This window comes from Anneissia japonica, unplaced genomic scaffold (genome assembly GCF_011630105.1).
Source record: "Anneissia japonica isolate Jap-2015-1 unplaced genomic scaffold, ASM1163010v1 scaffold287797_len360924_cov175, whole genome shotgun sequence".
Lineage (NCBI taxonomy): Eukaryota > Metazoa > Echinodermata > Crinoidea > Comatulida > Comatulidae > Anneissia > Anneissia japonica.
The window spans coordinates 328,860-355,215 of record NW_022720147.1 but is presented as its reverse complement, the minus strand read 5'-3'; the positions used below and the strand labels follow the sequence as shown (position 1 = coordinate 355,215).

The following is a 26,356-nucleotide window of genomic DNA, read 5'->3' as shown; positions in this document are numbered from 1 at the left end:
ATGGAGGTATTATTGAGAAGGAGATCACTTGGCAACATTTCCCTCTGACGTGACAAACCGATGTGTTCCCCCCTTTGGATCGCACACGAGGGTTTAACCCATTAAATATCTTTATAATGAACAATGTTCCCCTGATTGGATTTTTTCAGACTTTTAGTATGTTATTATTTGTATATTTCAGGAACTGATTCCATAAAATATTTATGTCAAAATTACTTCTGTGTTCATTATAATTTTGTCTAAAGATTGATTGGTTCGACTATAAAGCTAAGGCAGCGTAAAACTGAAAATTACTCTGATTTTGGATTAAATTTTCAAATAGTTAACCCTAGTTACCCCTAAAATGACTTGATTTATTATAATCCTCCATCACTCGTTAATTAATATCTGTTAAAATTAGAATTATTGAGTTTTATCCAATTTATGGAAATTCAAGTTGAAATATACCATACTTTTAAAGCTGATGTAAATATTTCATTAAATTCGAAACTTTTTTTTTTGGAAAATATTATGTTTGGTATTTCTTGAAAGATCAATGTATTAGCTTCATTGTGGAAACAATTGCGCAGCCATAGTGATTGACTGTTGAACTGTTAAGGATTAAACATGCTCGCTGAGTGAGGACGTGTGTTATAGGTCGCTCCAGAAAAAAAGCACATGTGGTAATTTAATATACAAATTAACCATGTTTGATTAGAGAACTAAACCTAAAGATCTTGTGTTCGTCATGAGTAGAAACCCGAAGAAGGGGAAAACTGTACAGAGTTCCAGTTTAGAAGGTAATATTAAGTCATCTAAAGCTAGCCTCTCATCACCAATGGGAATAAGAAAGTACACGCTCCGGTCTGATCAATGCGTTCCAGAGAATCTATGCGAGGAAGACAACGGCCAGCCCTCTGTGACTTCCGAGCATACTGGTGCCGACGTTAGTGTTAGCGTAGGCATGGACAACAACGAGGACACATTACTGCATTCCAGGCAAGTACAAATTTTGAGATGTATGTTAGAGACTCTTTAGCCTCAATAATAAAGAGCATACAAACTCTGGAAGCAAACGTTAATGCCTCCATGGAATTTCAAAGTAAAAAATAGAGGATATTGAAGAAAAAGTTAACATTTTAGCATTAGAATCAGATGAAATTAAGCGTGATACTCATAGACAACACTCAATCAACGTAGATGTTCAAGAGAAAATAAATGAATTAGAAAGATTCAGCAGAAGAAATAATTTGAGAATAGTAGGAGTAAAACGAAAGGAAAACGAGAACTGTGTAGCGGTGGCTAAAGCCATTTTTGAAACGCATTTCAACATGACAGATTGTAAAATAGAATGAGTCCACAGAGTAGGTAGAATGCAGGGAGACAAGCCACAGCATATATTAGTGAAAATGTTAAGCTACATGGATAAAATTAACATCATGACCAAAAGTAAAAAAGCTCTAAAAGGAGAACATTTTTTTATTTCTGATGATTTAACAACGGAAAACCTTGCTGAAAAAGCTAAATGGAAGAAACAAGTACAAGAAATTTATGAAAAGGGAATTTGGCTAAAATTCCGCGCTGGAAAATGGAGAACTATGACAGGTGAAACATATAAGTTTAAATAAGAGCTTGGAGAGAGCTGAGAAAAAAAAAAGGGATCATTGGAACAATGATTTTGTGTACTCATTTTCTCTCATCTTTTTTTTTAACGCAAACGGTTAATGCATTTATTTTGATTTGTTCGAGTTTGCTTGCTGTCTAGTGACCTAATTTAATTCTATCTCTGTTTTAGTGGTCCTTATCCTCGGAGGTAAATGGGTCCCGTTATAAAAGGGACTAGGGTGTATGACTTAATTGTGTTTTTTGTTTTTATTTATTTATTTTTTTTTTCTTTTTGTGAGTCAATCCTTAAGATTACTAATAAATTTTTATATAGGGAGAAATGAATTTACAATTTGGATGTCTAAACGTTAGAGGTACACAGGATCATAAGAAAAGAAGAGAGCTATTTTGTTGGTTATCTTTTTACAGGAAATGCATAGTGATCTGAAAAGTTTAGGCAATGGCAAAGAGAATATGGTTATACTGCAATCTTTAACCATGCAAAAACAAACAGTGCTGGGGTATCATTATTTCTAAATTGCAATAGTGATCTTTCCATTGAAAAAAGCTATGTTGACCCTTTGGGTTGTTGCATTATTGTAGACATTTTGTCATACAATATTTGTTACACACTTATTAACATATATGCACCAAATGATTAATGTCCATCTTTTTTTAGTACCGTACTCTGAAAGAAAAAATAGTTAATTTCAGCTGTGAAAATGTTATTTTTGGAGGAGATTTCAATTGTGTCATTAACCCAATTTTAGACAAATATGGTGGTCGCCAGGCAGGTAAAATAAAAACTTGTGAAGCCATTTTAAATATAATTATTGAACTAAATTTGATTGATATCTGGCAAAAAGATAAACCAAATACAAAAGCCTGGCGAAATAATAGTAGAGAAAACTCAATCCAATGTAGGGTTAGATTATTTTCTTATTTCTAAACATATTTCCCATACAGTTTCAAATACTGGGATAATACATGGTTATAAAACTGACCATTCAATGATCACTTTAACCATTACATCTAACACACAAAGAAGAGGCAAAGGATGGTCGACATTCAATGTGTCCTTATTAGATGACGATGATTTTATTGTTGGAGTTAAAGATTATATAAACTATTCTCTAAACCAATCCAAAAGCTTTAATCCTAGTATGAAATGGGATTTTTTAAAGTGCCAAATTAGAAGCTATTGCATAAAGTATTAAAAAAAAAAAAAAGCAAAGAAAAAAATATATTAGTTCTAATTATAATCAAACATTGAAAAAGGACTAGAGACCCTAGAAAATAAATATCACAATCAACCCACGATATCCCTTTTAAATAAAATTTTAAAAAAAGAGGAAATCTTGTCTACACTTTATGAAGAGAAAGCAAAAGGTGCAATATTTCGCTCAAAAGTAGACTGGATCGAAGATAGCGAAAAACCTACAAAATATTTTTTCGAATTGGAGAAACGGAATTTCAATAAAAAAACAGTAACATCCATAGCTACAAAAAATGGAAATATCACAAAACAAAATCAAATTCTTAACGAAATTTATGAGTTTTATAAAGAGATGTATGTGTCTTCTAATCCCCCGCCTGTTGAAAAAAATGATGAGTTTTTCCCTTCTAATTTTGAAGGCAAGGTGCCTATAAATGAAATTGACAATTGTGAAGGTCAAATATCAGTTGAAGAATGTTATAATTGCTTAAGTCAGATGGAAAATGTAAAGAGCCCCGGAAGTGATGGGTTACCATCAGAATTTTATTTTCGTTTTTGGGATGATGTCTGACAAGTACTTGTGGACTCTCTGAACTATGGCTTTACTGAAGGTTGCCTTTCTGATTCTCAGAGAAGGGGTTTAATTACCTTAATTCCTAAACCACATAAAGATCTTTCTAATTTAAACAATTGGAGGCCAATCTCTTTACTTAATGTAGATTATAAACTCTTATCAAAATGTTTGACAAATAGACTGAAAATAGTTCTCCCAAACCTTATACATTATGACCAAACTGGCTTTTTGAAAAATAGATTTATTGGAGAAAATATTAGGTTACTACTTGATCTAATTAATTTTACTGATCAAATCGATATTCCTGGACATCTTTTGTTGATAGATTTTAAAAGCGCTTTTGACAGACTTGAATGGAAATTTATTTGGGAAAAACTCAAATACTTTAATTTCAGACATATTTTTACAAATAGTGAGAGTATAATTAATCCAAAGCATCAAATCATATGGTGTAATAGTCTGATAAGTCAAATAATCATGTTTTATTACCTCCTTCAACTCTCTTGCATGAAGTAAAATATGTAAATGATATTTTAGATGAAGGAGGTACTGTTTTAAATTATAACTAGATTTGAACTCGTCACTGAGGACAAGTTAGGTGATCCGCCGTACTTTGACCCTCACGAAGCACGCACGGTTCTGATTGAAAAGTATTATATGCTAAAACATGCTCTATTTAAAGAGTAATTTTGAGCATTTTAAAAGGAATTTTAAAGCAAAAGAGTAATTTGTGCATTTTAAGGACTTGCGAATGTGTACACATACGTCTTAACGTCCGTGCGCACGGTAGTATTTAATACAGTGTCACAAACCCAACACATGTAACCGAAACGTAATTTCCAGCTTCAGTACGTGCTGTGGAAATGAGCGTACGGCGCGTAAATTTTAAAAAGTTTTGGAATATTCAAAATGACCTGAAACGTGCTTTAATTAATTATCTGAAAAATGATATTAACAATTTTAAAGTACGAATACCTTATACGACGTGCCTGACGACGGTAATGGCACATGAATTTAAACCTTGTCAAGTTTAATTTAAAACCCCCTGTTGGTTGGTAATGCCACACGAATTTTTCCTTTACAGTATACGAACTATCGGTCTGAGTACGTTCAAAGGAGTATATAAAGTAATAACGAAATAAATAAAAATTCAATTTTTTCTTAATTCAAATGGCAATATAATGACGTCACAATGTCCGATCAGCCATTATGAATTAAAAAATCGTATCTACAACTCGTGCTTTCAGATTATATAATAAAAATTGGGGGTCACCTTTCATCCTATGGAGCTATAAGTGATTAAAAACATTCATGGTTTTATGCATATATAAATGTGGACGCACGCGTACGCGCACGTTAAGTCGCGCGAACGGAAAATTAAGGTACCTGACATTCAACCTTGACTTGAAGATTATGCTCACTTAATATGATTCATAAATGACGATTGGTTAAGATGATATGGGCTCATCAACTTTTTGATGAAAGAAAGATGTGGGGGTCAGAAAAAACAATTTTTTTGACCATGATGACGTCATCAAAATTTAAAAAGAAGTCAAATATTTGAAAGATAATTGTCTCAGCTATAACATACTGAAAGTTGGAAGATGATCGATCAAGGATAAGCGAGTTACGCTGAAATGCGTATTTTCAAAAATGACGTCATAGCTATAAATCGCTTTCTTTGAATTCAGATGCCAATATGATGATGTCACAATGTCCGATCAGCCATTATGATCTATAAAATCATATTTACAACTTATGTGCTTTCAGAATATGTAATAAAAATTGGGGGTCACTATTCAACCCAAGGAGCTATAACTGATTAAAAATAGGTCCGATTTTAGCATAATTTCACTGTATAGCGGTACAAATACGTGCAAAGATACCTATGTTTGATGCGCACGTACGGTATTGCTATTGGCCAAAAGATGACCGAAAAGAATGGAAATTTGTGAAAACAATGTCAGGAACCCAAAATATGTAAAATAACGTAATTTCTAGCTTTCGTACGTGCTGCGCACGTAAAAATGCGCGCGCGTAGTGGAAAATTTCAATAAAAATTGAAATGCTCAAAATGGCCTACAACATGCTCTAATTTAGTCAAAAAGTGATTTTGAGCATTTTAAAATTTTGACGCACGCGTACGCGTGCGTAGTGAAGTGCACGCGTAAAATTAGGGAACAGTACATTCAACATTAACCCGAAGTTAATGCTCACTTAATACGATTTCGAAATGGCAATTGGTTAGGCTGATATTATCGATAATGTAAAAACGCAAAATTGTGCGTAGATGACGTCACGCATGACTGAGCGCGTTGAAAAGCTTACAATGACTATTCCAGACCAAGCCAAATGTTCGCTGACAGCGATTGTTCGTAACTCATGGCAGTTTTTGAGATATCGTGCGAACAGAAAAGGGGAGAAAGAAAGAAGAATAAAAATGTTGAAGATGATTCCGTACAATAACAATAGGTGATCCGCTAACGTTAGCGGATCACCAAAAAAAGATGAAGACTAGATTTGAACTCGTCACTGAGGACGAGTTAGGTGATCCGCCGTACTTTGACCCTCACGAAGCACGCACGGTTCTGATAGAAAAGTGGTATATGCTATAACATGTTCTATTTAAAGAATAATTTTGAGCATTTTTTAAAAATAAATTTTAGAGGAAAAGAGTAATTTTGAGCATTTTAAGGATTTACGAATGTGTACACATATGTCTTAACGTCCGTGCGCACGGTAGTATTAATACAGTGTCAGAAACCCAACACATATAACCGAAACGTGATTTCCAGCTTCAGTACGTGCTGTGGGCGTGGAAATGAGCGTACGGCGCGTAAATTTTGGAAAGTTTTGGAATATTCAAAATGACCTGAAACGTGCTTTAAATTATCTGAAAAGTGATATGAACAATTTTAAAATTTTAACGCACAAGTACGAATACCTTATACGACATGCCTGAAGACGGTAATGGCACATGAATTTAAACTTGTCAAGTTTAATTTAAAACCCCCTGTTGGTTGGTAATGCCACACAAATTTTGCCTTTACAGTATACGAACTATCGGTCTGATAGTGTCGAAATACAGTCTGCCGCCCTCTATTTTCAATGTGTTTATATATTTTAAGGAAGATAGATGAGAAGGCTCCAAAAAAAGCATTCTTTTCGACCATGATGACGACATCAAAATAAAAAATAAAGGGACACGTCCGAAAGAGAACTCACAGGTGGGAGACAATCAATCAAGATAAGCGAGTACGTTCAAAGGAATATACAAAGTAATAACGAAATAAATAAAAATTCAATTTTTTCTTAATTCAAATGGTAATATGATGACGTCACAATGTCCGATCAGCCAATATGATCTATAAAATCGTATCTACAACTAATGTGCTTTCAGAATATGTAATAAAAATTGGGGGTCACCTTTCATCCTATGGAGCTATAACTGATTAAAAATATTCATGGTTTTATGCATATATAAATGTTGACGCACGCGTACGTGCACGCTAAAAAGCGCGAACGGAAAATGAAGGTACATAACATTCAACCTTGACCTGAAGATTATGCTCACTGAATATGATTCAGAAATGACGAATGGTTAAGATTATATGGGGTCATCAACGTTTTGAAGAAAGAGAAATGAGGGGGTCAGAAAAAACAATTTTTCTGACCATGATGACGTCATCAAAATGTAAAAAGGAGTCAAAAATATGAAAGAGAATTGTCTCAGCTATAACCTACTCAAAGTTGGAAGACGATAGACCAAGGATAAGCGGGATACGCTCAAATGCGTATTTTCAAAAATGACGTCATAGCTTTAATTCACTTTCTTTGATTCAGATGCCAATATGATGACGTCACAATGTCCGATCAGCCATTATGATCTATAAAATCATATTTACAACTTATGTGCTTTCAGAATATGTAATAAAAATTGGGGTCACCTCTCAACCTAAGGACCTATAACTGATTAAAAATAGGTCTGATTTTAGCATAATATCACTGTATAGCGGCACAAATACGCGCAAAGATACCTATGTTTGATGCGCACGTACGGCATTGCTATTGGCCAAAAGATGACAGAAAAGAATGCAAATTTGTGAAAACAATTTCAGGAACCCAAAATATGTAAAAAAAACCTAATTTCTAACTTCCATACGTACTGCGCAAGTAAAAGTGCGCGCGCGTAGTGGAAAATTATGAGAATTTTTGAAATGCTCAAAATTGCCTGAAACGTGCTCTAATTTAGTCAAAAAGTGATTTCGAGCATTTTGAAATTTTGACGCATGCGTGCGCGCGCGTTAATAAGCGCACGAGTAAAATTAGGGTACAGTACATTCAACATTAACCCAAAGTTAATGCTCACTTAATACGATTTCAAAATTGCAATTGGTTAGGCTGATATGATCGATAATGTAAAAACGTAAAATTGCACGTAAATGACATCACGCATGTCTGAGCGCGTTGAAAACCTTACCATGACTATTCCAGGCGAAGACAAAATGATCGATGTAGCGACCGTGTGCGTAACTTGGGGCAATTTAGAGATATCGTGCGAACAGAAAAGGGGAGAAAGAAAGAATAAAAAAAAGATGATGATCCTGACAATAACAATAGGTGATCCGCTAACGTTAGCGGATCACCAAAAAGATGATGATGATGATCCTGACAATAACAAGAGGTGATCCGCTAGTGTAGCGGATCACCAATAACTTCAAGGCCAAATTTGAAACCATGTTTGGTATTTTATCGTATTACAAAATAATATCAGCAATTCCAAGAGATTGGCTAAAATTATGTAAAAATGAAGATGAACTTAAATCTGATAATACAGCCGAAGATATAAATTGCTTCTTTTCTGCCAAAAAACCTACTTGCCTTGTTTATTGTAAGTTAAAAAGTAAGCATTCCTCGAAACCGATTTCTGAATCTGAATCACTCAAACTACATTCCCTGTTAATTTCGACTGGGTTTTTGCTTATAAAATACATTTTGAATGCACCACCGATTCAAAATTACAATATTTCCAATATGAAATTACTGTATTCATCGAATTTTGGGAACAAATGAAATGGTTTCAAAGTTTGAAGATATTTCGCCTTGATGCACTTTTTGTAAAAGCAATACAGAAAATATTTTGCATCTTTTATGGGATTGTAGGTATGTTAGAGATATTTGGTTATACGTAAAAACATTGCTCAATATTGACCTAGATAATTGGTTCATGTTATTTGGTTTAAAGTGTGCCAGAAATACTTATTACCAAGTTTTATATTTTTACTTGTAAAATAATGGAGATTAAACCTACTAGAGGTGTACTTATTAATAAAATTAGGTATTTCCACAAAATTTAGGAGAGATGGGAATGTATAAATCATATGATATAGGCCTAATGGTTTTGGCTTATGATATGCAAGAAGGGGAAAAAAAGGGTTTTTTTTTTTGGTTTTTTTCTTTCTGTCTCCATTGGCTTATTTGCTATTAAATATGAAAATCCATGTAAAAATCATATTGCTGCCTAAAAACCAAACAAAAAATAAGTTATATGAGATTTGCTTGTCAATTGGTTTCAAACCTACATGGCTGCCTCTTTTAACAATTTGTTTGTTAAAAGCTATTTCTGAATTTATTTCCAACAAAAGGAGAAAAATATACTTATTTGCCTGAAAATTTTGTCTGGTTTTTGGCATATATCTCATCATTATTAAAATAATATATTTCCATGGATTTAAAAAAAAAAAGAAAGAAAAGATATTTACAAGAGAAAACGGTGTTTAAAAAAATAATGATGAGAATGCAATAATTATAACCGTTATTTACAATAGTTTTCTGATTTTGTTATTTTAAAAAAATTATAAGGTGTGAATTTAAAGGATATTTTGTACTGCTATCTATTTGATTTTGTGGAAAATAACTTGTAAAATTTGAAAGTGGTTTTTTTCAATTTTAAGGAATGACTCATGTCTCTATTTTATTATTTCTTTACTATTTTTTTTTTTGCTTTTATTTAATGTTAAAAAAAAAACCACTTAAATATTGTAATGTACTTCTTTCTTTGTAATCTTTGTCATGTCTTTTGAAGATAAAAAAAAAAAAAAAAAAAAAAAAATGTGATTGACTGTAAGTACTGTGCATTGAGAAAATAACGTGCTCTCCATTTTTGGCAAACTAAGCCTGGTGAGCATTTGGTGGCAGGCAACACATCAGACTTCAAAGGCATTGCGCAAACGTACTTCACGCGCTGCGCAGCAGCTTTGTTCTTGGTTCATTTGCACAGCGCTGCGTCCACGTAACTTTTTCGAGTTATCTCCTTCTCGATAATACCTCCATGGTACAATGTAAACCGGTAATCATATGACTAATTATACAGCATTTTACTATATTATAGGCCTAGCCTAGGACCAGGCTCCTACAATAGTTTAGGCTATAGATGCCTAGTCCCAAACCCTGTTGCAAATCCCAGCCCACATAGGCCTAGCCTATAATGCCTAGCATAGGGCTTGTGATCATGGTACCCTGACCATTAAAAATTAGCACACGCACTGGGAAGCGTTGTTCATGGCATTGGACTGCAGTGAAAATTGATTCCCCCATCATTAATGGAACAGGCCCACATCATGCTTGGCTGATTAGTTTTGATTTACATTTTGCATGTCTAGTAAAGGTACGCTTAATAATAATATTTATTCGACATAAAAGAACAATTTAGCCAGGATGCGAGAATAGGCGAAAGCCCAAACAATCAATGTACTCGCTCCATAGAACACAAAATAGAAATAACAAATTTTAACTAAATACTAAAACTTTTAATTGAAATTAGTTAATTAATACATTGAAAGAAGATGTTTTTTAAGAACAGACTTAAATAATGAAATTGATTGATAATTTTGAATTTCTATTGGTAATTGTTCCCATATTCGTGGGAATATAACATAAACAGAATTAAGAAAAGTATTAGACTTTGCATTCCAATGTATAAGTCTAGCCTTACATCTTTGACTACTATTTACATAACGAGAAAATGAAGAGGACAAACCCTTTTAAAATCTTAAAACCTAGTACAAGTTTGTGAACTTTAAATGCATCTTCAATAGATAAAACATTCTTTTCAAAACATTATTATTCTTGTCGCTCTTCTGTGAATACTTTCGATTCAGTTCAAATGTGATTTTTTCAACTGGTGCCTACATAGAAGCACAATATACTATAATCGGTAGTAGTAAAGCTTTATACAGGTTTAACATAGCAACCCAAGACATTACTGGATCGGATTATAAATCCAAGAAGCTTTCTGGCTTTACAACACACATAATTAATATGTGTATTCCAAAAACCGAAAGGTCCACTGATTAATCTCAGATAAGAAAGTATAATACATACTCCAAGTATTGAAATACACGCCATCGTGTTGGGATTGAATCCCAACACGATGGCGTGTATTTCAATACTTGGAGTATGTATTATACTTTCTAATATGTGTATGACATGATAACTTACATAAACACCAAGAAATTTGAATTTATTTACACGAGGAACAACTTCTGTTCCAATAAAATAATCACTTTGGTTAGTATCCTTACATCTAGTTATATACATCACTGCACACTTGGATGGATTTAAAGGTAACTTATTTACAATGGACCATTGATTAATTGTGTCTAAATCATTTTGTAAAACTATATCATCATTGTTTAAATGAATAGGATGTGACAAAGTGTGGTAATCAGCAAATTGAAACAAAGAGGATGAAATGTTATTTACAATGTCACTGACATAAATCAGAAACAAAAGAGGACCTAACACTGATCCCTGGGGTACACCTGATGTTACATTTACCCACTGAGATTTCTCTCCTCTGTAAATTACCCTTTGGCATCTATTTGATAAAAAATCAGTAATCCATGCTTTGATATTTCCATTAATGCCTATATTATGCAGTTTCTTAATTAACCTGCTACGAGGAACTCTATCAAATGCAGAAGAAAAATTACATCAATATATTTACAATTTTTTTATTCTAAATCCTGAGTCCAATGATGAAATGTTTTAAACAGAATAAATTCAGTACTATACATAGGTCTAAAACCAAAATGATTTTCAGAAATAATTCTATTATTATCTAGATGTTCTCGTATCCGATAAAAAATTAATTTTTCAACCATTTTACATATGACAGGTGTTAAAGAGACAGGTCTATAACTTTTTAGCTCGCCTTTGGGCTTTCCATTTCTTTTATAATCATAATTTGCTTTTGCTACAATCTTATTCACGTGACTTTTAAATCTGAGGTCAGTTGTAATCGATATCCCTAGGTCTTTTTGTTCAGTCATGTAAGAAAGTTCAGTGTCTCCAAGATGGTAGGTGTGGTTAGGATTTTATGATCTCATATGTAGGACGTTGCATTTTAATTATTGAACTGGAGAAGCCATTGTTTACTCCATTTATTTAGGTCTTCTTGGAGTGTATGAGCATCATTAAGAGTGCATATGCGGCGATATATTTTTGCGTCTGCAAATAGCTTCCCGTTTGAACTAATAGAGTCAAGCAGGTCATTGATAAATATCAGGAAAAGCACTGGGCCTATTACCGAGACTTGGATGACTCCACTAGTCACACGTAACCATCCGGATAGTTACCCTAAACAGAGACACGTTGACGTCTACCACAGAGAAAGTTGGATATTCACTGTAAAATGTTACCTGACTGCTTTCAATTTAGTTTTTAATCCTTCGTGAGGTACCATGTCAAAGGCTTTACGGCAATCTTAGTATACAATATCAACAGGATCGCCGTCGTCAAAAGTATATCCCGAAAGAATTCAAGGAGTTGGGTGCAACAGGAATGCTAATAGTATATAATGCATTTTAATTTTTTTAAATTTTTGTATTCCATATATCAATATGTACAAGAAAAGCACAATTTGTATCAAATACATCCAAAATTAGAGATGAAACTGAAGTTTATGGATATTTTATGCAAAAATTTTGACGTTAATAATTGTCGGATTAATTTTATTTATAATTTAGGAAACATTCATTCATTCATTCATTATTTTTACTTCAAACAAAACAGCAAGGTAAAAATACAATCAAAACAATCGAGAAATATAAAAATATACAATTCATGAAAGGTAAAGGACATTTAAAAAGGAATGCATTCACAGTAGACCTAAATATTGCTTTGAGATTATATTATATTGTTATTACTATCACAGCCATTATTATTATTATTATTATTATTATTATCATTATTATTATTATTGTTATCATTATCATCACTATAATTGTCATCATCATTTATATTGCAATTATCATTCCTTACTAGATTACTAAAATAAGTTGTAAAGGCCATCATGTACTTTGTAGCAAAACTAAATTGTAGTACAGGTTACAAGCAAAAATTTACAAAGGGAAACATCCAGCAAAAATCATGAGAAAAACATGGTGACACAGCAAAAATCAAACATAACATAAGCTACACATTGCTACCAAAATAATATTGATGAGCTTTTTAATTCACATGTTATGGGCATAAATGTTACCCCAAAAAAAGTATTGATCATAAAACACTAACGACCATTATAAATGGCACAAGTACATACAATGCATCCCTATATATATTTATCTAGTTAACATCAATTTTTTTGTTCTATATCCCCGTATGAACAAAATGATACCAAAGAAGTTTAACTGTGGGGGGTGGGGGGTGGGTGCACGGTGACGCCCTTCCAGCCCATGGCCTATACAGTATTTTGGCCTATACAGTATTTTGTCCTATAGATTTACATAGTATAATATTAAGTCATTTGTTTATTTTCTAGAAATCTCAAAGGACTCTTTCAATAAACTGTTGTCAGTTTTTTCAAAATTTTACAACAATAACTCCAAATATATCAACATGTTGAAAGTTCTGTACAGCGACCATATAATAAGTAGGTCGGAGTTAAGTGAAGCTGATAGCGCATTAGATTTGCTTAATTTATTGAAGATATATGGAAGTCTGAGTCGAAAAAATATCACAATACTGTATGACACCATAAAGGTAACTAAGCATTTTGGTTTGAAAGAGGAAATACAAGAACAAGTACCAAAATGCCGATGCCCAGATTTAAAAGAGATTGTAATTACAGAATTCACTGCTCATCGACAAAAACTGATAAAGCTGGGACACGAACTCTCACCGGTAGATAGAAAAAGTATCTGTGGATTGTATAATATTTCAGGAGAATACAAAGACAACTGGAGTTTGATTATGGTTCTTGAGAACAAACTACATATTTGTGATAAGGATGAAAAGATGAAGACATTCACTACAGATATGAAAACACTTGAAATCCCGCGAGCTGTGAACTGCCTAACAGAAGGTACAGAATTTGTCTTATTTTATTTACAGTATACTGCAATTATGCTGACTGCTAACTATGCTGAAATAAGGTATGAGGTGCGCAGTGTAAATTTACTATTAAACACAAATATTTACATAAGTCATTATTTAACATAATTGAATAGATCACTCATTATAATAGTGTATTTTTTAATGGTTTGTAACAAGCCACTATATAGTTTGAAGTCAACTCATTATTTATATATTATATGTAAATAATTCTTAGTTATTTCATTATTTATATATAATGGAAGTTACACTTTCCTAATACTTATGTCATGAAATCAGTGAACTTATTAAAATATTTGTTGGTCGTCTTTTCCTTATTTAAATTTTATATAACCGTAAACTCATATAAAGAATACTTGCTTGAATATATTATATAAATAATGAAATCACACAATTATTTACATATAATTAGATTTCAAAATTCATTATAAAATGCATTATAATTATGCGTGATCTATTCAATTATATGTTAAATAATGAATTATAAACAATTGTGTAAAATAATAAATTTGCACATGTTCTTCATAATAATGTAGGTCCTAAAAAATTCCTTATAAAATCGTTGAATTATTACAATAATTATGATCGTCCTTTCCTAATTTAAATTATATATAATTAGAATAGTGAGCTCATTGCCTAATTGCTTGAATATATAAATATAAATAATGAAATCACACAATTACATATAATTTTAAGATTCACTATAAAATGCATTTTAATTATGAGTGATCTATTTAATTATATGTTAAATAATGAATTATAATTGTGTAAAATAATAAATTTGCACTTGTTGGCTCATAAAGTGGATCCTAAAAGTACAGTTCAGAGAATTTTACAAAAAAAATCCAACTATAAAATATTTAAAAAAAAAATGTGTATAAGCCAATATATAAATGCTTGTAAATCTAAAAATTGTATTAATATTTTTTAGTTTTTAATAATTTATTGATGGAAACAATCAGAGAGCTGACTAACAGTGAACAACTGAAACATATAATGATGATTGTAATGTAATTCATTATTTAATATTGTTGATATTATCCAGAACTGTAGAGGCTTTGACTTATTGTTTTGTGTATTTTATTGCAGAATATAAACATTTTGACCTATATTTCTGTTTTTATTGACAGATATTCCAAATGCACCTTCTAGCCCTGCAGGCAGACATGATGAAAGTAATGCATTTATTCATAGTATTTTTTAATATGAGTACAACTCTGATTTCAGAGCTATTTCACCCCAGACAAAATCTATATATAGTAGTAGGTTTTGTACATATTTTCTCATTGTCACTACTTTAATGAAAATATCACTTTTTGGTTCATTATGAAGGTTTGAATAAACTACGTGATATTTTTTTTACTGGAAAGCCTTCTATGAGCCTGAACATCCAGTAAAAGAAAGATAAATATAAATGAAACTAAATATTGAGAGTCTGTAAAATTCATGCCGTTCAGTTACTTATTTAAAATAACTTTAAAAATCTGGTCTGTCACAGAGTTATTTTTCTATTTTGTATAAAGATCTACAGTATACTGTAGCCTAATATAGTAATACTATTAGTATAATAATAATAATATAATAATATATAGGATGTATTGTCTTTACGCAACTTGTTCAAGTGACTTTCAAAAGAGTTAAAATTAAAGATGTTGATATAAACACATGTTTCTTTTGATTAAGCTATATGCATGAGAATGGATCGCAAGCGCAAGAGTCAGAATGATGAATCTGAAGATGAGCCATTTCAAGATCCTCTAGTGTCAGTTGAAAATATTGTAGACAACAAAGGGAAACTAACAGCAGAATGTACTTTTGAATGTGTTGTTACATTTGCACCTATTCCAAAGCATTTTAAGAAAATGTCGGTGACTGTCAAAGGAATAGGCTCCGGATCTTTGATATTTTATCTCTCTGTGTCGGATCACAATGCATTGGAAAATCTATACAACATTAGTTTGAGGAAAGAGCTCCTCCAAGATTTAGCAAAGCTGTTACTACCAGCTGAACTTCAAGCTGAATTTGTTGATAGATGGTCAACAGATATTGAAAAAGAAGAATATGAAGTGGCCCTCAGTAAGCTGAAAGCAAAAGGTGAGAGAGTTTCCGGTGTAATAATGATTTGAATTATTATTAGAATTCAAAAATGGTATTGTATAATTCTCATCATTGAAGTGCTTACAAGAAAGTCTTTAAAGACTTGTAACATTATAACCTCTGGTCACTGGATCCATAAATTGACAAACCCGACACAGCCTGCAACCTTTTCCTCCACTTGGGGAACATAGACATTACTGCCAGTAAGGCAAGATACAAGTACATTCATTGCCAGGCAACATCCTACCAAGTATGCATTTATACTCCTGTCCTGGAAATAAATATTATATCCAATGTACTATAATATTATTGAACAGATCATTCATATGGTATCAACATGCTGATAAATATGAAAAATTTTAATTTAATGATCTATTAATTTGTTGTTATACTTATTTGTTCTTCAGGACAATGTGATCTGTATCATTTTTGTATCATCAGTGATGATCCAGAATGGGAGACGACCCTGATGGAGGAATTGAAACAAAAAAGACCAGATTTAAACTACACATTCATGAAAAAATGGAGACTGGGCAAACCTGAAACTATTAATCGTACAATAGGAAAAAGCAAGAACGTAATTGTTGGATTTTCACCAAAGTCATTGACTGATTATTCTAAATATGCTGCACACAGTGTTGTTTTAGAAATGCTGGAAGCAAAGACACTTGACAACGACAAGATCATTCCATTCAAGATAACAGAAGATGGTGTGGTACCACCTGGGTTTGAATCATTTCTGTGTGATGTGTGGGAAGAATTCTTTGTTGACAAACTGTTACAAAAAATTGACAAGTGTGGTAGGTATTATTTTTTGGCCATTTACTTAATCCCCCACAAGCTCCCTTATGTCAAAACATTTTAGAAACCCCACTGACTGATCATTTTTACAGAAACATAGACGATAAAACACACATGTACATTATTAATATGTTAATATACAATCTATATATAAATCAATATACAATTATGAATCTACACATGTATTCTTGATTCTAGTTTTAAGATTATTGTTATTTTGAATGTAGAACCTGAGAAGAAAACACAGATGCATCCATTGACAACTTAACAGAATATTTATGTTAGTGTGTTCACTATATTATTGATTTACCTAGTCCTTTACACAATAATATGTGAAACTGGACATACTGTAGCAATTGTATTGTTTGCCAAATAATGATAGTGTCATCGACGTATTGGAGACAGAGTTTGGTTGTTTGGTGGCTGAAAGAAGTGCTAGTTGTTCAAAATCTTCGAGGAAGATGTTGGCAATATGTAAATATAAAATCTATATATAAATCAGTATGAATCTACACGTGTATTCTTCATTCTAGTTTTAGATTATTGTTAATTTTAATATAGAACCTGAGATGGAAATTAGGGAAGAAAACACAGATGCATCCATTGACAAATTAACAGAGATAGCTGTGAAAGACTTCAATGAAGGTATTATATACTTATATTGCAATAGAATATTTATGTTATTGTGTTCACTATATTATTGATTTACCTAGTCCTTTACACCATAATGTGTGAAACTGGACATACTGTAGCAATTGTATTGTTTGCCAAATAATGATAGTGTCATCGACGTATTGTAGCCAGAGTTTTGGTTGTTTGGTAGCTGAAAGAAGCGCTAGTTGTTCAAACTCTTTGAGGAAGATGTTGGCAATGACTGGGGATAAAGGCGATCCCATGGCCGTGCCTTCTGTTTGTTCAAAGAACTGGTCGCGCAATTTGAATCTAGTACAGATTCACACTGTAAAAGTAAATTGTGAAGCTGTTCAGGGTTCAGATCAGTTCTTTCCTGGAGAGTGTGATCCTCTTCTAGAAGGTGTGTGGCTATTAGACAAGCCTCCTTGACCTTTACATTTGTGAATAGTGATTTGATGTCGAAGCTAACAAGAGTGTCTGTAGATTCAAGGTAAACATTTGGATGGTCTTCTCAAAGTGTTGAGAGTTGGTTACATGATGACCACTGTTCCCTACCAGTGGATACACTATCCTAGCAAGATACTTGGTGAGAGCGTAGGTTGGTGATCCTCGTGAAGAAACGATGGGCCGTAGTGGAATGTCCGCTTCATGAATTTTAGGTTGTCCAAAACTGAAATGTCTACAGTGAGCATTATATTTTTTCTGGTTAAGTACTGAGTCATTTATTTTGCTTGCAGGATAACTGACTAAATTCCATTGCTCCTTTAAATGAACACACCCACACGCAAAATTTGAAAATAGGCTGCCAGTGGGAGCGTGTGTATATGCCCTATACTGCCTTACTGCATTATGTTTACTAATACAGTATCCACATGGGATTCGGTTTTCAGGAAATGTTTGGTGTTGTATTTTTTTTTTTTAGACTTTTGTAATGACCCATCATGCACCTCCACCTTTGCGCCATCTGTAATTGTCAGATGATAACCGAGGGGGCATAGACACATAAACTGTCTGTCCCTGGTCACCTCATAATCAAGCCAATGTGCAATGTTTGTGCTACTTCCATTTTCACTTTTGATGCAATAATACCTATACAAAGTTTTTGATTGAATCTATTCTAGTAAGTCATCAAGTGGTTAAAGTTCAGGGGTTGTGGCATTCATATAAGTCTTATGTCTATTTTAAATATATTATTTTCCTATATGTATTGAGTCAATTTTTTTTTGCGTCCTAGGAATATCTGAAGATGCTTTCAAGGAACTGTTGTTGTTTCAGACTTTTATGACAATCAAAAATGTATCAACAGGTTGAAAGTTCTGTACAGTGACCGTATAGAAACTAGATGTAATTCATATAAAGCTTCCAAAACAATAGAATTGCTGCATCTCTTAAACTCTTGTGATGATCTGAGTTCAACAGATCTCATTTTTTATATTACCATAAAGATTACTGAACATTTTAAATTGGCAAAAGATATTAGAGTTCATATACCGTCATCCCCAAATCTAAAAAACTTCAAAATTTAAAGCTTATCAACAAAAACTGATGAAGCTAGGAAAGGTACTGGTACCAGATGATGTAGAAATCATTAGTAGATGGTATAACAGTCCAGGAAAAGAATATGACGACAGCTGGTGTTTGATTATGGATCTTGAGCAAAGACAGATTATTTGTGATGCATGCAGCACTACATAATCAATTTATTTTATTTCATTTCAATGTAGATTACTTTCCAAGAGCACAAGCATTATCAAATGGCTCTTACTGACTGATCACAGTGGTGTATCTACAGAGGAGCGAATGCCTACCAAAATTCTTGCGCCCCTCTCTCAGGCAACCCCACAGGAAATTCACTGAGCAAAAAATACATTAAAGTATTTAACCTCATTTCACTTTTTTTGCCATTTAACTACATGATCCTGAGCCCCACTCAAAATTATTTTTTTCCCACCATTCAGCTACTCTGTGTCGAATATTCTAGAATGCCACTGACTGATCATCTTGACAGAAACATAGACAACAAACATACATGCATAATGTAATAAATATGCCAATATAAAACCTAACCAATCTATGTAATAATATGTACGTTTTTATATAGCACTCTACACTTAAGTCTTGGAATTGGAGTGTTTTCAACATTATACCCCAGTTATTGGAATAATGCCTATAGGGGAAATTCCAAAATTTGCTGCATGAAATATATTAGCGCAATTTGCAAACTTCTGAGACAACATGGATAAAGTGCCTTGCCCAAGGACACAAGCGACTTGCACAACAAAGGTTTCATACCCGACCTCACGGTAGATGTGGTACCGGTGGAGGGCTGGGGAGGGAGGACAGGGCCGCCATCAAGGAGAGCTGGGCCCCCTATAAGGGAGAAAAAACCACAATTCATCAGGGAGAAAAAAAATTATTTCGTACATATTAGTAGACCCTAAAATCGATTAAAAAACCCCTAAATTGTCAAAAATTTTTAGCCCCTGGGCTACATTTAACACATTTTAAGTGACGCTTGACCACGCCCACTTTGCTCTCCTGTGGAAAGTCTTCCCCCTCGTCAGGACACCCCCCCCCCACCCACCCCTCGTCAGGACACCCCCCACCCACCTGTAGTTTTTAATATTGTTATTTTGAATATAGAACCTCAGGTGGAAGTTAGTGAAGGAAACACAGATGCATCCATTGACAACTTAACAGAGATGGATGTGAAAGACTCAAAGGAAGGTATTAAATACTTGTTTTGTATTAAATACTTTCTATGTTAGTTTACCATATTATTTATTTATCTAGTCCTGTACATAATAATGTGTGTAGCTGAACATAGTAATTGTATAATTGTTTGCTGTTTATATTGGATGAGCTATAAATTGCATAGACTGTTTTCCTGTATGGTTCATGATTAAGGATTTATGGTTTATATTGAAAATGAAATAAAACATGGAAAAAACATCTATCATACAATCCCACCACCTTCAGCTACCTAAATTGCTGTCAGGTATACCAATATATAAAATCAAAATGAATAAAATGGAAGAATTATTACTGTTTAAATTTACATAAATGGAACACAAAGAACATTTAAATGGATTATTTTCTTTTGCAGTTCAGAATGACATGTATGACTTCTGTTTTATAAGTGACAACTCAGAATGGGAGAATAATCTGATGGAAAAATTGCAGGAAAGGATACCAGATATCAAGTGCACCAGCAAGCAAGATTTGAGTAAACTCAACAAAGACAATTTAATTACAAAGATAGAGAAAAGCAAGAAAGTAATTCTAGGATTTTCAACACAATCAGTGACTCTCCATTCAAATTCTGCTGCAAATGTTGTTAAAGAAATGCTGGAGGAAAATACACTTCATCATGCTAAGTTGATACCAGTGAAAATATCATTTGATGCTTTTGTACCTCCTGATTTCAAATTGTTTACTGTGGCCAATGGATGGGAAAAACAGTTTGTTGAAAAGTTGGAAGAAACCTATGGTGGGTGCAAATTGTTTACTTTAAGTACTGTACATATTATAGTACTTTTAAATTAGGCTAGAAAAATTGTTTTAAAAGGAGAAAAATTCCAAAAAACTGCAATATCGTAGCTACAGTATGTCTGAATTTCAAATCAGTGCATTTTTTTTTTTATTAATTAAAAGTTTGTTCCTGTTGTGGAGAAAAGTTTACTTGATTCTTTTAAGCTTTCGCTTCTTTGACCATTTTCTAACCAATCATTGGTTGCTGCAGAGGGCTTCAAACTTGCAGAGTGAAGGTTAAGGTGTTTTTCCAGTTTGGACTACAATTCATTATCTGTCAAAACACTAACTATCTCACTAGGAATGAATTACATTTTTCAATAATATAATAAGAGAAAATTTGCTTTCTATGCATAAGATCTGCTGCATCGCAACCTTATGACCCCTAGTTGTTTAAATAACATCATACTGTATTCTGCATTGCAGATAAATCTATGAAAACCTACAGTGACAGTTCATACAATCCCGAAGATCAGGATATGAAGAGGAGTGGCTCAGAAACATCTCTATCAAGCAATACCTCTGGTTATAGCACTGGAACTGACATGACCTCAGAATCAACAAAACCAGAAGGTGATTAAATTCTTTCACTTAGCAGTTTAGTAGGAAATGTTTTTATATACTATATATGTGGTGAAATTAAAAAAAAAAAATCCTGAAAATATGTGACCCACTCTACCAAACCAGCTGTTTGTTTGAAAAATTCAAAATTGAGTATTAGTATTGTTAGAATCGGTTTAAAACAGTGGGTTTTTATGGTAATTGGTTGAGTACTATAGCGAAGTTATGAATATTTAATTCATTGGATATCAGCCATGTAGGTTTTGAGAAAACAGCTTCCAAAGATAAGATAAGATATGATAACTTTATTATTCCACTAAGGGAAACACTTTTCTTGTCATTACAAAGACAAAAAAGATGTAAAAATATACATGAAAAGGTTCAGTACAAGTAAAGTTATTATCATCAATATTATTAATAAAGTGTTTGTTGTTATTATTATTATCATTATCAATGTTACTACCATTAAAATAATTATCATTATTATTATTATTATTTATTATTATTATCATTATCACTACAATTGCAACCGCTTTCATCGTTATTCCGAAATTAATAGTTTATTATTAAGATTTTTATTTTAAAAATAATTTTAATGTACTAATCAGTTAAATTTATTGATTGATATTTTGCAGAAATGTTTTTCAATATATCTTCTTTTATAAAATGCAAACACCTGAAAAAGTTTAAAATTCTGATTCTTGAACGTTATGGATGTTTGTGGCATAGGCATATGGAAAGTTTTAGTTTTTCTAGGTTATCTTAATTGGATTTCAATTACTTGTTGTTTTTTTTTAGATTTTGACCAACTGGTCGGATACCGTAATGACACACCCCACAAGCACACCAACTCCCACCACCGACAATGCTTAAACAACACAATTGTCGAGTGGGCTACAGCATCATTGATGCTCTAATTTTTTTGATATTGTATTTCAAATTATGTATTTCAAATGTATTTATCTAATCTTAATCAAGATTCTGTAGAGATTGCAATAAAGTTTATATGCTATAAAAACAAAGTATACATACAACGAACGACCCAAGAACAAAAAAAAAATAGAAAGAGCAAGAACAAGCTGCACATTTATATTGTGGAATAACAAAAGCACAATTTAGAAGTGGTAGTTAATGATTCTTTGCGAAGTTATGAATATTTAATTCATTGGATATCAGCCATGTAGGTTTTGAGAAAACAGCTTCCAAAGATAAGATAAGATATGATAACTTTATTATTCCACTTGAGCACCTGTGAGTCATGCATCGGCGGGCTTTACGCCTTAAATTGCCGATAAACGGTGCAGTGTTGGTTTGGTTCGTTTAGGCGTTTTCTTTTTTCTTTGTTAGTCTAGGTTCATGGTTTTTTTATTCTCTTGTCCGTTTCCTTCCATTGTTGTGAAGCGCCTCGAGGTTGGTCTAACGGGAGGCGCTATACAAATCGCAAATTATTATTATTATTATTATTCTTTCATTATATTTGAGGCTATGAAAATTGTTCATCTCTTCCAACAAACTTACCATATTTATTTGAATAGCCCTAGGGCGTTTATTGTTGAGAAGGGTTTTTGAGGGTGCATTTAATGTAATTTAGTGTAAAATGGATATGTATATACTTAAATAAACGCCCCTTAATTTCACTGTAAATGTTAAAGTACAACACATATTTTCCATCACAGTGTGTTATTACATGATTCTACTGGAGTAAAAACATTAATAGAGAGTGTTAAGAATGATGTTGCTTCCATTAGATATATTTTCATTCAGGGGACATTTATTCAAGGAAAAAATAAATGCCTCGGGGCAGTTATTTTAGGAAGGGGGTTATTCCAAATGAGACTCTAATGGGGGCATTTATACGAGAGAGCGTTTATTCAAAGCGGGTTGTCTATTCAAATAAATACATTATCTGTTTTTGGTAATTATTGGACAACACATGAAATATATAAATTCGTAACCCATTGGTGAAATGTATCATTTTTTGATATTATTGTCTTTTAGAAATCAAAGGTTTAAATAACAAATCATACTGTATTTTGCATTGCAGATAAATCTAGCTCTGGTTGTAGCAGTGAAAGTGGCACAACTGCAGAATCAACTGGTAATTATTCTTACTCTTGCATTTAGTAGTAGAAAATGTTTACATATACAGTATACTATCTGTGTCTGGAGCATTTTGAAAAATACTCTAAAAATATACATAGAATTACTTTAAAAACAGCAATACTCTAATATGAAGCATTATCATTAATTCATAGATCCAAAACTAAAATTTGATGAAACAGAGAATTTCAAGATTATTAAGTCACTGGTCATCAAACTTGGAACCAAGAAAATGACGGAATTCTTCTTCAAAGCATTCCTGAAGAATGAGAGAGAAAAGGGAAGCTTTAAACAAATGAAAGATTTAAAACTAAGACATAAGATTTACTCACCAGATGCTGAATTCATTACTTTTGACATTTCAATCATTATGACATTGATCCGATATTGCTGTGGATTCACATATCTTGATGAAGATTGGGAACAACCAGATCGAATCCAGTTATATAATCCAGTCATTTCAAATCTTATTCGCATTATGCAGTATAAAAACACATTGGATGAGAACATAAAGCAAAGGTTATCAACCAACAAATTTGAAGAAGAGTGGAATGGAATCAAAGAAGTCTTATTTAATCTTGGTGTTCCTCTCACAGATATTGATGCAGGTAAATAAAATTTCTAAATTGAATTCTTATAAATTTTATTGGATTTTATAATATTTTATAAATAGTTTTTTAATGTTTAGAAATAAGGTATTTAAGTCTTTTCTTTTAATTTCAAACAGGCTTGAATACAGTTTACTTTGAGGAAATTCAAAACTTTCAAGCAGTTATGTCGCTTGTTTTGGAACTTGGTACCGAAGCATTGAGGAATTATGTTCTTCAAGTTAATAATATACAAGAGAAAGACGTTGGACAGTTTTTGATGGATGAAAAGGATAACTTGATGAAAGCAAAACTTCTTCCAGAACAAAAGAAAAAAATGTTTTCAAAAAAAGCAGACATTAGATCTTTTGATATTCCTATCATGATGAAAATCATTCGCCACTGCAATCAACTTCCAGACTCTTTTTGGTCAGAACCAGATGAAGATTACATTGACAAACTTGCTAACTTAGTTCATATACATCGGTATGCAAATACAAAGCTTGCACACAGAGCCAATGCAAGGATGTCAAAAAAAGAGTTTGATATGGACTGGAAAAATCTGACATTAATATTACAAAATGTTGGAGTTTCTATTGAAAAAATAGAGAAATACAAACCACTACATCTACTTTATAAAAATAATCTGACACCATAAATATTACTTCGATGTGAGTTTGCGTCAGGAAAATGTCACAGGAGTGTCTTGACGTACCTGACATGTTAGGTAGGTTAAATGTCAGGGAGGCCAAAACATCACTCCTATGCACTGACCTCTACTATAATAGCTGGATTGCTCATTAATAGTTTTAATTTTTAGTCACTGGCGCCATTTTCAAATACTAAAGTTACATAACAGTCTAGTCAAGTCATTTGTTTAAATTAGTGTTAAAAGAAACCATTCTTGCAATAATGGTAATGGTAATGGTTGGCGACTTATATAGCGCAAAGTACATGGTCTCTATGTGCAAAACAAGGAAAAACAAGAAAAAACAAAGCTATCCTAGGCTACACAGAAACTAAAAGTTAGAAGAGACACTATTGCAGAAGAGCCAACACCATTGCGATCGTTTTCCTGCAATTTGAGACCACTGGCAATTAAGCAGCAGTTGGCAAGATCACAACTCACAGATGCTCTAATGGTGTTGGGTAACTAAATACGAAACACGTAACAAAAATATGAAAAAACAAAATAAAAAATTACAAGGTTTGAAAAAGGTGTGTTAGTTTAAATACCGCAAGGGAGGTTGATTCTCGAATGGTACTGGGAAGTGCGTTCCAAAGTTTAGGAGCTGCAACCCGGAAACACCTCTCTCCGTATTTAGTGCGGCTCCAAGAGGGTGAAAGTGTCGTAGAGCTTGACGTAAATCTAAGTGTTCTACTGCATTATGTTGACCGGAGCTGAATGAGTTCCTTAAGGTAAAATGGCAAGGAATTATGAAGCGTTTTGTAATACATACTAATAAAAAAATTAAATTTTATGGAATGTTTTTTTCACTACAGTACCGCTAATGCGCTTGTTTGTGCAGTTTCAAAAAGTGCAAACGAAGTTGCATTGTTGGTGATTGACGTCACTAAAACAATGTGACTTTGTTCACGCTTTTGTAAACTGCATAAACAGGCGCTTAGATGATTTGAAAAAAAAAAATCCTTATGTTAAGTTTAAATTTATTATTAAAAAGTATTGCAAGAATCGTTTAATAATATTTTAAACAAATGTCAAAAGAAACTTGTCTAAACTGGTACTTCACTTGGGCCCCCAACATGGCGTCGGTGGCTTCACTTTTTTCTGCATAATGATTGACCGATGAGCAATCCAACTCTTATAGTAGAGATCAGTGCTCCTATGATATTAGACTGGGTTCCAGTCCCTAATCTGTCTTATCAGTTGAAATGCTTAAGAATAAATCGATTTTGGCACAAATGGCGTTCCATATTACTTATTTGCATGGCGTTCCATAGTATACTTTTTCTGGGATTCTTTTTTTTTCTAATTCTCATCAAAAAAGTTTCTCAACATAAACTGCCGCTGGTGGCACTTTCCGAAATGCGCTAATGTACTACGAAAAATCCATAAATTAGAGACTTGTGGCAAGTCTAATATGATATTTTCCTGATGCAAACTCGCATCGAAATAGCATTTGCAGTACCCACTGCTAATTGGAGATTGGATTCAAGACTAGTCACTAAGCACAAGTTCGGTAGTCTAGTGGTTATGGCACCAGGCTAGTTATCTAGAGGTTGGGGTTTGATTCCCTCCTGAATCACTTGCAACTT

General features: G+C 32.8%; 1 protein-coding gene across 1 annotated transcript; it reads left to right on the top strand.

The window, feature by feature from the left end:
* Positions 1 to 26,020, top strand: LOC117111263. The gene is made up of 13 exons (XM_033254174.1): positions 1 to 6; positions 698 to 982; positions 2,264 to 2,378; positions 13,198 to 13,740; positions 14,900 to 14,944; positions 15,453 to 15,863; positions 16,274 to 16,666; positions 19,944 to 20,027; positions 20,407 to 20,790; positions 21,258 to 21,404; positions 23,437 to 23,490; positions 23,648 to 24,100; positions 24,220 to 26,020. Exons 1-13 carry the CDS (start codon positions 1 to 3, stop codon positions 24,735 to 24,737), a joined length of 3,438 nt encoding a protein of 1,145 aa, XP_033110065.1. The 3' UTR covers positions 24,738 to 26,020.
* Positions 26,021 to 26,356: the final 336 nt, after the last annotated feature.

What these genes read in the sequence shown, in the direction of transcription:
- LOC117111263 (XM_033254174.1), top strand. An exon ending in CATTACTGCATTCCAGGCAA is followed by an intron (nt 983 to 2,263) that starts GTACAAATTTTG and finishes ATCTTTTTTTAG; the next exon opens with TACCGTACTCTGAAAGAAAA. An exon ending in ATATGGTGGTCGCCAGGCAG is followed by an intron (nt 2,379 to 13,197) that starts GTAAAATAAAAA and finishes TTTATTTTCTAG; the next exon opens with AAATCTCAAAGGACTCTTTC.